General features: G+C 39.2%; 1 protein-coding gene across 2 annotated transcripts in view; it reads right to left on the bottom strand.

Moving 5' to 3' along the window:
* DARS1 (aspartyl-tRNA synthetase 1) overlaps positions 1-9,865 on the bottom strand; it is a 67,256-nt gene extending 57,391 nt beyond the window's left edge. The window contains exons 1-3 of one of the 2 annotated variants that reach the window (XM_082840733.1): positions 9,850-9,865; positions 7,597-7,654; positions 3,991-4,083 (exon numbers count right to left, since the gene is read on the bottom strand). In XM_082840733.1, coding sequence (XP_082696859.1) covers positions 3,991-4,083; positions 7,597-7,621 — 118 coding nt within the window. In that variant the 5' untranslated portion in view covers positions 7,622-7,654; positions 9,850-9,865. The other variant, XM_082840732.1, reaches the window with a different exon arrangement.
* Between the last annotated feature and the right edge of the window lie 3,234 nt (positions 9,866-13,099).

Below are 13,099 nucleotides of genomic sequence, written 5' to 3' on the forward strand. Positions count from 1 at the left end.
GTTTCTGTGAATGTCTGGTTATAATATTTTCATCAGTCCATCAATACACAAATTTGTTCTGTATGTATTTCTGTTTAAAGACACCTTATTTAAAATATATATAGTTGATTCATTAACATAGAACTCACAGCCAACAGCACTATAACTCATGCTTGGACAAAACTTAGCTAACAACTAGTATTTTCTCCATAATGCATATTATGACTCTCTTGCATTTAGGAACACTAGAAAACACTTCAGCACTATGCTTGGGGGCCATTTTAAACAGTCAAATCACCAACAAAAAGCACAAGGCTGTGAAGAACGTGGCATTAAATAGACTGTGAAAAGGACACTTGTTTATGAGAGCTGATACAAGGCAGAGCTTCACTGTTTTTAATCTCAGCTGAAAATGTGTGCACTGGGAGACTCAAATTTCTTACCACTCTGCTCATGCGAATGTCTGGCATGTCTGTGAATGACAGTGAAATCACTGCAAGTACTGATTTTGGGGTTACAAATACATGTTAGCAAGTAGGTGAATTTGCAAATATACAATCCGTGAATAATGAAGATCAACTGTATTTTTAATTTTTTTATTATGTGGAAAATTTCAAACAAACACAAAAGCAACGAGAATCGTATAATGAATCTCTGTATAAATATATTCAGCATGATTTTTTTTTTCCAGCATGATATTTTGAGGGAAATAATTTCTGGAAAAGGTCTGATAAAATTTAATACCTGCTTCTGATAACAGAAAACTTGGACTAGAAGAAAACTTCTTTTGACCTACTTTTTAAACTTTGGCATTGTTTTGTAATGACATTTTATGCAGAACACCTAAAGTCATGAAATAACTCAGCAGGAATTTATATCTCCACTGTTTAAAAAATTCCTCATTGTGAGAATCCCTGCAATACTGGAGAATCCACTGATTATTGCAGAGAAACAAGAAATAAGATAAACATTTGAAAGAAAAGGACAAAATGATCGTTATTTGTAAATGATATCAACACCTACCTACAATCCTCACGTACCTCAACAGTTATCAATTCATGGCCATTCTTGTTTCAGCTTTGCTCCAATCCACTCATTCCTCAATTTCTGCCCCAATCCACTTATCCCTCAATTCCTGTACTATTTTGAAGCAAACCCCTGCAAACCCTCTATTATTTCATCCATACATAATTCAGTAAGGATCCCTAAGAGAGAAGATCTTTTTAAAAATAATGTTACAACAGTACTATTATTTCAATTAAAAAATAAATTTTTTAACACCAAATATCCAGTCAATGTTCAAATATCCAAGTCTCAGTGTCTTTTTTTTTTTTACTGTAGATTTAAATTAGGATCCAAATAAGTGATTGGTTGAGAGATATCTTAAATCTGTTTTAATCCATAGGTACCCCCTTCCCTTTCAATTTATTTCTTGAAGAGACCAGGTCGTTTTTGCCTAGTAGTTTACTACTAGACTGTGCTGATTGCACCTCCATTGTCATTTAACATGTTCCTTTGTCTTGTAAATTGCTGGTTATTGCTAAAGGCTTAATGAGATTCAGGAACAATTCTTTGGGCAAGACTACTTCATTGGGTGGTATTGTGTTCTTTCATAAATAGACATAAAATATTTCTGGTTGTCTCTCTATTATGTCGTTAGCAATCACTGATGATCAATGTCTAGATAATTCACTGGGGGCAAAATGATGATGTTCCAAGATTCTTCATTTTATTAGCTGGACACTTCTCTAAAGAGACACTTCCCCGTATCTACCATTTGGTTAGCCAGTGATATACAATTCATACAGAAATGATACTTCCACTTTAGTATTTACCAGATTTGAAAATAATGAGCTTGTTCCATTGATGACCAACTAGGTTTTCTGTTTGTTTGCCTTAGCATTATTATAAACTTAGGGATTTAAACATATCTGATGTGTTTCAACTCACTGCAGTTGTCCTTACTCATATTCAAACTGTTCCATTTTTTGGATGAGTGTGAAGGGAAGTATTTTTGGTTCAGGCTTACATGTAGCGTGCATTCTATCTTTTAATTTGCTAAATAATTATGTTTAGGAAACAAGGTGCCAGTTTGGAGAGCATTCTATCTTTTAATTTGCTAAATAACTATGTTTAGGAAACAAGGTGCCAGTTTGGAGAACAAAGGTTCCTAATCCAATGGGAGAAAGACAAGTAAATGAAGGATTACAGTACAATGTGATTATCTATTGGTCAAATAAATGGCCCAACCTTTCAGGAAGGCAAATCAACTAGCATTCTTCTCAAAGTCCAACAGTATTCATCTATTTGGGGGAGGATACTGGAAGAATAGATAAACTCTTTTTTTTTTTTTTGCCACGCCATGTGGCTTGCGGGATTTTAGTTCCCTGACCAGGGATTGAACCTGGGCCCTTGGCAGTGAAAGTGCAGAGTCCTGGGACTTCCCCAGTGGTCCAGTGGTTAAGACTCTGCACTCCCAATGCAGAGGGCCCAGGTTCAATCCCTGGTCAGGGAACTAGATCCCACATGCTGCAACTAAAAGATCCCGCACGGCAACAAAGATCCCATGTGCTGCAACTAAGAACTGGCATAGCATGCGTGAAAGAAAGAAAGAAAAGAAAGGAAGGAAGGGAGGGAGGGAGGGAGGGAGGGAGGGAGGGAGGGAGGAAGGAAGGAAGGAAGGGAAGAAGAAGAAAAAGAAAAAGAAAAAGAAAAAGAAAGAAGAAAAAGGAAAGTGCAGAGTCCTAACCACCGGACTGCCAGGGAATTCCCGATAAACTCTTAATAGTAGTGATCCTGACAGAGTAAGATATATATGTATAAAATGTTGGAATTTAAAAAATAATGGGCCTGTATTAATTCTATAATAAATATTTTAAAACACAGAGTAAGAAATGCTGTACCACAGAATGCAGTAAATAGTACAGAAGTAATTAACTCTGCTAGGGAGACAGAAGGTGTCCTAAAAAGCTTCTGAATTCTTTTCATATTCCACCAATTACTATGAGAGTTTGGGCAAGGAGCTTTATCATTCTGAGCCTTAGTCTCCTCATTTATAAAGTGGAATAACAGTGCCTATTCTGCCTACTTCACAAATTTGTGGGGATGATCGAGTGTGAAAAACTGTGTGAAAAGTATAAAGTTATAAACCAATATAAGTGTCACTAATACTTTCAGACAATTTGGAACACTAGGCTAGGACAATTTTCCATAAGGAACTGAGGTTTGTCTAAACTCCCCTAATATTTCTCCTTTGTTGTTAATGCTAAATTCTTAGTACTGTCCAAGAGAACTTTCTACAATGATAAAAATATTTTGTGGGCTTCCCTGGTGGCGCAGTGGTTGAGGGTCCGCCTGCTGATGCAGGGGACATGGGTTCGTGCCCTGGTCCGGGAGGATCCCACATGCTGCGGAGCGGCTGGGCCTGTAAGCCATGGCCGCTGGGCCTGCGCGTCCGGAGCCTCCGCAATGGGAGAGGCCACAGCAGTGAGAGGCCCGCATACTGCCAAAAAAAAAAAAAAAATGTTGTATTTGTCCTTTCTGTCCAATACAGGAGCCACCAGCACTCAAAATACAGCTGGTGACTGAGATATAGAATTTTAATTTTAATTTAAATAGCTAAATGTAGCCAGTGAGTACTAGACAACCCAGTCTTAGCCTTATCTTTCTCCTAACTCTCTCCCTATCTAAATATTACAAATGTAAGAATATTAACAAATGAAAAACTTCTGAAAAAACACTCTTTACTTCAAAAAATTAAACTTTTGAGAGGTGCTAGAAAAGTACCTTAGAGTCTTAGATTTCATCTGAGTTTTAAGGCTAAATTGTTTTTAAGGATGTCTTATAAAAACCTAAAATTAACTAACCATGGACTAATAGTTTATAGTGATTTAAGAAGGAAAACAGGTGTTTTTGTTTTGTTTTTAAAGATTTACTTTGATCTGTGAGAAATCTGCAAAACAAAAAATTCAATGATTACCAAAAAAGCTGTAATCATTTAATCAATCTTACCTTTAGCTCTGCTTGTATGAACCCTTGCACGCACCCAAACAACTTCATCAGCTTTTTGTACTGTCAAGTCACTAATTCGAACCAAAACTCGATCTGCAGCAAATAAATGAAACAATCTTGTAATTCAGAATTTACAAAGAGATCAAGATCAAAATTATTTTGATTTGACAGCTAGCATAGTACTTGGTATTATCTTAAATGATTCTCAATATCTAGCAACACTTTTTTCTTTTGCTTTTCTTTTTAATTGGTTTATAACATTGGTTTATAACATCATGTAAGTTTCATGTTTATAACATTGTATTTCAACATCTATACACATTACAGCATGCTCACCACCAAAAGTTTACTTTCCATCCATTACAATACAGTTGACCCTGTTACCCATTTCACCCTCCCCCCATGCTCCTTCCCCTCTGGTAACCACTACTCTGCTCTTTATCTATGTGTTTGTTGTTTGGTTTAGTTTGTTCATTTATTTATTTACTTACTTTTACATTCCAAATATGAGTGAAATCATACAGTATTTGTCTTTCTCTGTCTGACTTATTTCACTTAGCATTATACCCTTAAGGTCCATCCATGTTGTTGCGAATGGCAAGATTTCATCTTTTTTTTTATGGCTGAGTAGTACTCCATTAAATATATAGACCACATCTTCTATATCTATTAATCTGTTGATAGGCACCTAGGTTGTTTTCATATTTTGGCTATTGTAAATAATGCTGCAGTGAACATAAGGGTGCACATATATTTTCAAATTAGCAAAAGCCTTCTAACTGGCAATCCCCTGACCCCCTAATTCAGTCTACATTGGAGTCAAAGAGATGATTTCAAAATGCAAATCTCCTGAACACTTCAATGACTTATAAAGCCAAATACAGCCTGTGTTGAACTGCCTGTGCCTAAGTGGACATGGTATTTTTGCTTGCCTGCCATAGTATGTAAGTCAGCTAGCCACATGGGGGAATTCTCTGCCAGGCCTGGACAGTCATAGTACCTCGTTCCCCAGGACACACTGACTCATCCAGAGAAGGGCATGTTACTCAAACTGAGCTAATCAAAGTCCTTCTCTGGTACTTAATATACAGATAATGGGAATGAACCTGTCTTCCCTGGGGTCGCTGAGCTGAGATGGTGTAAGCCCAGGGCTGCAGCCACCATCTTTCCTACTACCTGAATTTGCAGGATCAGAGAATGAGGTCAACAGCCTAATGGATGCAAAGCCAAGAAGTAGACAGAAAGCCCCACAGATAATGCTCAAACCTCTAAATCCTATCATGCCTTATGCCATCTCACACTTTGTTTCCTACAGGTATGTGAACCAATAAATTCCCCTTCTGGCTATCGGTGAACCCCAACAATTATGCCCCCCAATGCTAATAACAAAGTACTACATCTATCTAGCATCCCCCAAACAGGAAAACTGTGAAAAACTACGATGTGAAGATAGTGATGCAAGGCAATCATGATCCCAAAATGATCCAGAAATTATTCTATTATTGTTCTAAATATGCAATAATTTGAATATTAAAGAAAAAGATATAAGTATTAATTTTAAATATTTTAATAGAAATGATACTACAACATCATGAATGATAAAAGACCACTATTCTCAAGGGTTATGGTGCCTAATTGTAACCAAATTTGTCAGTATGACATGTAGTAAATCCTAGTTACTATAATACTAAAAATACCTTTGTGGGGGATATTATAATGAAATCAAATTATAAATATATTTTACCTACTTTGTCTAAATGTATTTATAATTTGTCTCTTGAAGTAAAGATGTAGCTTAGAGAGACCCTGATTTACAGGAGAATACCATAGATTTCATCACCAAAAGCAAAGAGAGTGAATGAGAAATTTTGAAGCATTAGGCATCACAAGAGGATTTCTGCAAAACTCTGTCCATGGACCTTATGAGTTAAGCCAACTTCCATGTCTGCTGTGTAAACTCAGACAAAACCAAGTGTGAAAGAGAAAAGACAGACAAAGCAATTTTAAAAGACAGATCTGAAAATGCCAAGATTGAAAAAGCAAACGACTTACTAGGCAATCAAAACTCAAAACCAAACAAAACAGAAAAACATAAGTCTAAAAGAATAGACTTATAAATAAGTGGCACGATTATGGTAATTTTAATAGTACTTTGGAAAAGAAAGAGTAATGGCCCTTCTTTCATGTGTCATTCCAATTAATTAGCATAGGGGTTCTCAATCTTTAACATATCCACACATACCTGAGGCGCATGTCACACTCCCACCAGTATGACTGGCCGAGGCAAAGATCAGTGGCAGTAGGGTTTCAGTTTGAAAAACTACTACCTCCTCCACGGTTAAGTCACTGGTATTAGAATGAAAGAATGTGGAGAAATGGAAGCAGACAGGAAAGAAAACTTTATGTTGAACAATGTATTATGATTTTAACAGAGGTAAAACTAAGCACAGAATTTTACTGTTAGTTAATGTAATCAGATTACGTAGGTAGTTTATCCTCCTTTTGGTGGGGAGAGCTTGTAACTGGAAGACTCTAAGTAGTCTGGATTTGCTAGCTAAATAGGAATAGTAATCATGGCAAAGGGTGACTGGGGCTTATGTAAGAGACAAATTCCAATAAGATTTTTTTGCATTAGAGATCAAGGAAGTCCAATTCAGGAAGACAGTTAAGCCGAAAAAGAGTCTCATATGACCCCTCCTGCTTGTTCTGGCAGGGGTAGTCCTCTCCTGTACTATATTGCTTGTATCCCATTTTATACTCAATTACTTTACTTCACTATCTTTATTTTTCGAAATGGTTTATTCTTAGCAACCTATTTTGCCCTTTCACTGCACACTTTTCCAACAAAGTTGGAAAGGAAAAGTGGTTTTGTGATCACGCAATAAATTAAATCCAAAAATAACAATTGAATTTGACTTGGGGTATATTATTTTCAAAGCATCAAATTCACAGGCAGGCATCTAAATTAGAAGTACTTAGTGCTTCCAATGGGCCAGAGCTTAAAGGTCTGCAGTTGTACCAAAGTTTGAAAGACATAATTTGGGGTGTCTAACAAAAGAAAAATGATTGTTAAATAGTTGAGTAGGATAACTTTGTTGAAATCGCATATATAAAATAGAAACAAAAGGAAGACAAATGTTTACAAATAGAAAACCTACAGGTCTGAGAGAAACAATTAACAAGTCAATTTCAAAGAAATATAATAAAGTCAAGGAGGAAAGTAAAGGAGGTAGCTTCACAAAGCATGCAAAAAAGGTTGCATATGATGAAGGCAGCTACTATCTATCTTTTATCTCCTAGGCCAGAGTCAAATCTTTTACATGACTACCTAGGAATACCTTTGTAATATAATTTACCATTTAAAATATACTAAAAATAAATAAATAAAATAAAATAAAATAAAATATACTGATTTAACATATTTTCTTCCTTATCGAGATTAGGGACCCTAAATTGACAATGTCTGTGCAGGGTTATGGCATATGCTTGGCATTTAAGCTTTTCAGAACTATGCCTTCAGTTATGTCAACCTTACTTAAAACTTCATAAAGAACTTTCCTGGAATTAAAAAGAAAAAAAAACTTTTTTTATCTCGTAACTACTAACCTGGTTTTTCTTGTGATTGTATCATTGAAGATACTCCATATCTTTCTTTTGCATAATCCTACAAAAAACATTTTTACATTATGACTTTTTATTTAAACACTAATAGCATAGTAAACACAGAAATACAAATAACAGAAATAGATGAATTCATTTAAACTTTCAGGACCATTTTATCAATTCAGAGTAGTAGTTTTAAAGTGTGGAAATCTGTCATATCATTTACATATGCACTCCACAGACCCAGCTTCTGGTTAATTTGTTTTGGAGATCACCACTCCTGGATCGATATACCATACAAAATAGCACTCTCAAATAAAATTTACACACATGTACAACACATCTTAACTACTTTCTTCAAAAAGGAGATTATAAACTACTTCAAAGCAGAGTTATAAATTTCCTCTGTGAAGGGAGAAGGATGAGGTACCACAGTTTTATTAACTTCCTATTACAGGAAGAGATGTTCAAAGAGAACAAACATTTAGGGGTAGGCTTTCTGAGTACCAGATGTCCAGTTTTTAGAAATCAGAGATGCTGGATATAAGCTAACTACAACTTTCCTTTTGTAAAACATCATCAAAAAAATTCACCAGCTTCCTGTTTCTAAAAACCATCTTCATGATTTCAGGTTTAAGTGGTTCAACACTGACAGTATGACACCAAAATTCTTGTTACAGATTTTAAGTCAGGAACAGGAGAAAGGAGACCTAGAGTCCAGACTGTTATTAACAAACTATACTTATTAAATTGGTAAGTGGCCTTTTATTTTAATCTTACTTTATCTAGAAAATGATCTCTTAAGATCCTTCTAGCTATAAAGTTATATAACTCTGCCACAATGTCTACCTTATAGATAGACCTACACTATCTGCAAAGGTGGTTTATATAACTAATCAGATCAAGAATACACAAAAATGGTTTCCTTAAAATTTACAAGGTAACTTAGGATGTGGATGAAACAATTAGTTTCTGTCACTACAGCTATTTGTTGGAATCCTCTCCTTTAGATTTGGAAGATATTAGATTTTGTGTTTATACCAAAACAAACCAGACAACATGTTAAGGTGTTTAATGAAGTTTTTTCATTTTTTTGCGAAATAAAAAAAATACACCTTAAAGACGAAGATAACTTCAACCCTAACAGAAAGATACAGTCACACAATGTAGCAGGAGGGCAGCATAAATAGGTTACAGCAGGTGAACAGAAAAAAGGGGGTCGCTTATTAGTACTGTTCATATCTCAGCATCCCTTATTCCATCTAATGTTCTTAAAATGGCCTTACGCAGTTTATCACAAATTCATATTTCCTCAAAAGAAAAATAAGGAGCCAGGTAGGGATCCCAATTTCACTAAGAGCACACATAACTTGTAGAATGGTTTCAAACTTTCACTTCCGAAAAGCACTGAAGGACCACAGGGTATTATGAATTACATAGATGATTTTGGGTCACATCATCTCAAAGACTTCAAACGCATTCTCTGCAAACTTCCCTACCTACCTTACTTGGGTTACTTAGGGGAAGAAAGAAAATAAAAATGACAAGTGTTCTTTAAAGCTGTCACATGGAAAATGGTCATTAAAACATGCTGGCAGATCGTTTTACAAAGTACTGTCATTACTTGAAAAACATTAGCAACACGAGGGCAGAGCAAAAATCGATTACTAGTGGACATTAAAAATTTCCAGGGAAGAGATGGATTACTCGAAGGACGTGCCTAACTCAGGGAGGTTAAATGTCACCCCGCCGCTCCTACTTCCGGGGCAGTTGGTACTTTACGGCGCCCCCCCCCATCCCCCAGTCCCGGGACACGCTTCCTGCAGGCCAGGTCTCCCAGGGGCCCCAGTGAGAAATGCGATCCGGAGTGGGTCTGGCCACGCTGCTCGGACAAGGGCCCTGGAGGCCCGGTGAGGGCTCTGGGCGCCCGGATCCCAGGCTCGCGGCCTGCACGCAAAGTGCTGACAGGGATCCAGAGGCTAGGGCCCCGCTCACCATACTCCCTCCCTCAGCGCGGTCCGGCCCAGGGGTCTGTCCTCCCAGGCCCAAGGAAGGAGGAAACCCACTTCCGCCGCGTCCATGATCTCCCGCAGCTTCTCCTGACTCTTGCGGCAGGCGCTGGCGCTGGGCATCTGGGCACCTGGACTACGCAGCGAACGCCGCCCTCCCTCGCAGGCTTCCGTAGGGCAGGCCAAAGGGGATTCTCCCTCCCGCAGAGTCAGAACCCTCCCTGCCCTCCCGTTTCGGCACACGCACTCGGAATCCTTGTGGAGGGTCGGCTCCGGAAAGATCGCGAGAACCGCAGTTCTCTCGAGATCCCGGAGTGCTGTAAAGCGGACGGCTGCGCGCCGACGTCTTTCTTCTTTCCCCGCCCCTACGGGTGTTTGCCTGGAGTTAGAGGGAATCCCCGGGAATTATAGTCTCGCGGGATTGACTCTGAGGCGACGGGTCCCACGGTACCAGGAGGCGCGCCCTTGTAAGCCTTCACTTTTCAGCCCTGTCACACCTGCGAAGTCTACTGTGTTGTCTTTCAGCCCTATTATTTACTCCTCCGTGCTTTAAGAGCGGCTTGTTCACTAAAACATCCACCCATGCTCAGAACTCGACTTTTCCTCCCTTGAACTTCTCCGCCTTCAAGACTCCCCAGTGACAGTGTAGCTGCCTGGACTCATGGCAGACCTCGTCGCAAAAAGCTGCTATGTACTGGGACACAGGAGTGCTGAGTTATAGGCAGTTGGCTTGCTAAGGTAGGTTTGGGTACTGGTACCCAAGTGATAGGTGTAAACACAATGGCGGAAACCCACACATAATTGCTCTGATTGCCTGGACCTGTTGCACAGTTAGAGGCGATGCAAAATGTTGGTTGTCCAATGGATGAATCTCCCCAAGTTAGGCTTAAAAAAAAAAATTGCCATCCGTGAGCCTCTTATTGCAACTGAAAGTAATTTGGGGGCTTGATTAAATACTATTTCCTCTGCTATGCTTCTTTGCACTTTGTCAAGTTTTAACTATACTAGTAGTCTTAGCCTGGCACAAAGTGCTACACTTTATACTTGTTCAGGAGTGCAGATGGAGCCTAGTGCAAATGAAAGGGCTCTGGAGGCTACTGCATTCAGGTCCTGGGATACAATAGTGAGAAGACAGGCATGGTCCCTGCACTTGTGTAGCTTATCATCTAATTGCAGGTATGAAGTAGAGGTACCAAGTGCTATGAAAGTTTCTTTTAGGGCATTCACCTCAGGCTTCTCTGAGGAAGTGATGCTTCATCTAAAGTAGAAGTAGGGGTCAGCCAAATGAAGAGGGGCCTAAAGTATATTTAAGCCAGAGGGAGTTAGGGAGAGAAAGGCCATGGCTCAGTTTTGGATATAGTACATATGAGATGCCCTTGAGACCTTCAAGGGGAGAATATCCAGGTGACCTCTGGCTTTGTGGGATCTGGAGCATAGAAGAGAGGTCTGGGTTCCAGATAAAGATGGGCAAGACACTGGCGGGTAGGTGGTAGTTGAAGCACTGGACTAGGAAAGAGAATGTTCTAAGAAGAGAGTGTTAACATTGTCAACTGCTGCCTAGACCTCAAGTAAGATGATGACTGCAAAATAGTTGGATTTAGCAACATAGACGTCATTGGTGTTCTTAGTAAACACTTCATGGTGAAGTGATGGGATCAGAATGGGCTGAAAAGTGAGTGAAAGTGAAGAAATAAAAGTAAAAGGAGTATAGCAAATCTTTATATAGTGCTTAATGTGTGCCAAGCACTGTTGTTGGTGTTTCACATATATCAATACTAACTCATTTAATGCTTACACCAGAGAGATGATATTATAATCTTTTTGCATATGGGGAAATTGAGGCAGAGGGAGGTGAAGTAACTTGCCCATGGTCGCAGAGCCATTAAACAATGTGTTTCAGATCAAGTAGTATGGTGCCAGGATCCATGTTCTTAACCACTATACCTCACTGCTTTTCCTCTCTTCAGGAGATAATGAGAAGATTGGATGAGAGGGGAAGGAAAAATATAGGTTGTAGCTAATGGGGAATAAGTCAAGTGAAGCTTTTTGTAAGAGAATACTTGAGTGCATTTAAAATTAATGGGGGGGGGGCTTCCCTGATGGCGCAGTGGTTGAGAGTCTGCCTGCTGATGCAGGGGACACATGTTCGTGTCCCGGTCCGGGAAGATCCCACATGCCGCGGAGCGGCTGGGCCCGTGAGCCATGGCCACTGAGCCTGCGCGTCCGGAGCCTGTGCTCCGCAATGGGAGAGGCCACAACAGTGAGAGGCCTGCGTACCGCAAAAAACAAAACAACTAATGGGGGGACTTCCCTGGAGGTGCAGTGGTTAAGACCTCTCCTTCCAATGCAGGGGGTGTGGGTTCAATCCCTGGTCAGGGAGCTAGGATCCCACATGCCTCGGGGTCAAAAACAAAAACAAAAAACAAAACGTAAAACAGAAGCAATATCGTAACAAATTCAATAAAGACTTTAAAAATGGTCCACATCAAAAAAATATTAAAAAAAGACTAATGGGAAGGATTCATGAAAAAGTAGATGCATATGCGAGAGAGAAGGATTGAGAGATGGTGTAAGTTTTTTTTATAAGGGAGAGTTAGGATTCAAAACAGGAGGTGGGACAAGGGGAGGAGGGACGCTTCCTCTATCACAACTGGAGGTGAGGATAGGATATTGTAGATACTTGTTTTTAGGAATATGAGAGAACTCCCATGTGATGACTTCTATTTTCCCTGGAGGAGGCTAAGTTATGAATGTTGGGGTTAGGGGTTCGAGGGGAGGGAGAAAAGGAAGATCGGTGATTTGAGGAGAACAGGAAAGGTTAGAATTGTCCTGGAGGTTGTTTGGTATTTGGTATTATTTCTGGGCATTTTAAGGACCCATTTAGGAAGAACCCATGAACTGGTAATGGAACTGAGACTTCTGCAGTAGCACGTGGCCGGTATGGTGCAGTCACAAAGAGGCAGACAGTTACTTCAGTCAGTGTGGGGATTTTGGTGCTGACACTGCTCAGCAGAAGGGAGCCCAGAAGAGATCTGCCATACAAATGCCATACATATCCCAGGCAAATGAGAAGGAAATTTTTACCTGTAGGTTTTTGAAAGGCCAACATTGGGCATATCATTTATTCTTAAATCAGGATGGAGGAAAGGACAGAGATGCAAATAGTTGAATGTGGCTATGCAGATAGATAGGTGGCCCTGAAATTTGAGGAGTGCAGTTTAAAGAAAAGGAGTAAATTTTATTCCCCTTTTAATTGATCAGTGATTATTTATAAGCATCTACTTTGTGCCAACCATTATGCCAGGTTCTGGCAATAAAAAGATAAATTAGGATCCTGGTTCTCAATAATACATGTTCCACTTAGACAGTGTTTAACTAATGATAAAGAAATGTGAAAATCGTTGTAATATTGGTAAGTATGTGCATTCCCAGAAAGAGCCCTAAGACTCACTTTGAATGGGCCAGTTAAGGGCACGTGTCCACTACTGACCTAATCC

Source organism: Leucopleurus acutus, assembly GCF_964270905.1.
Source record: "Leucopleurus acutus genome assembly, chromosome: 6".
NCBI lineage: Eukaryota > Metazoa > Chordata > Mammalia > Artiodactyla > Delphinidae > Leucopleurus > Leucopleurus acutus.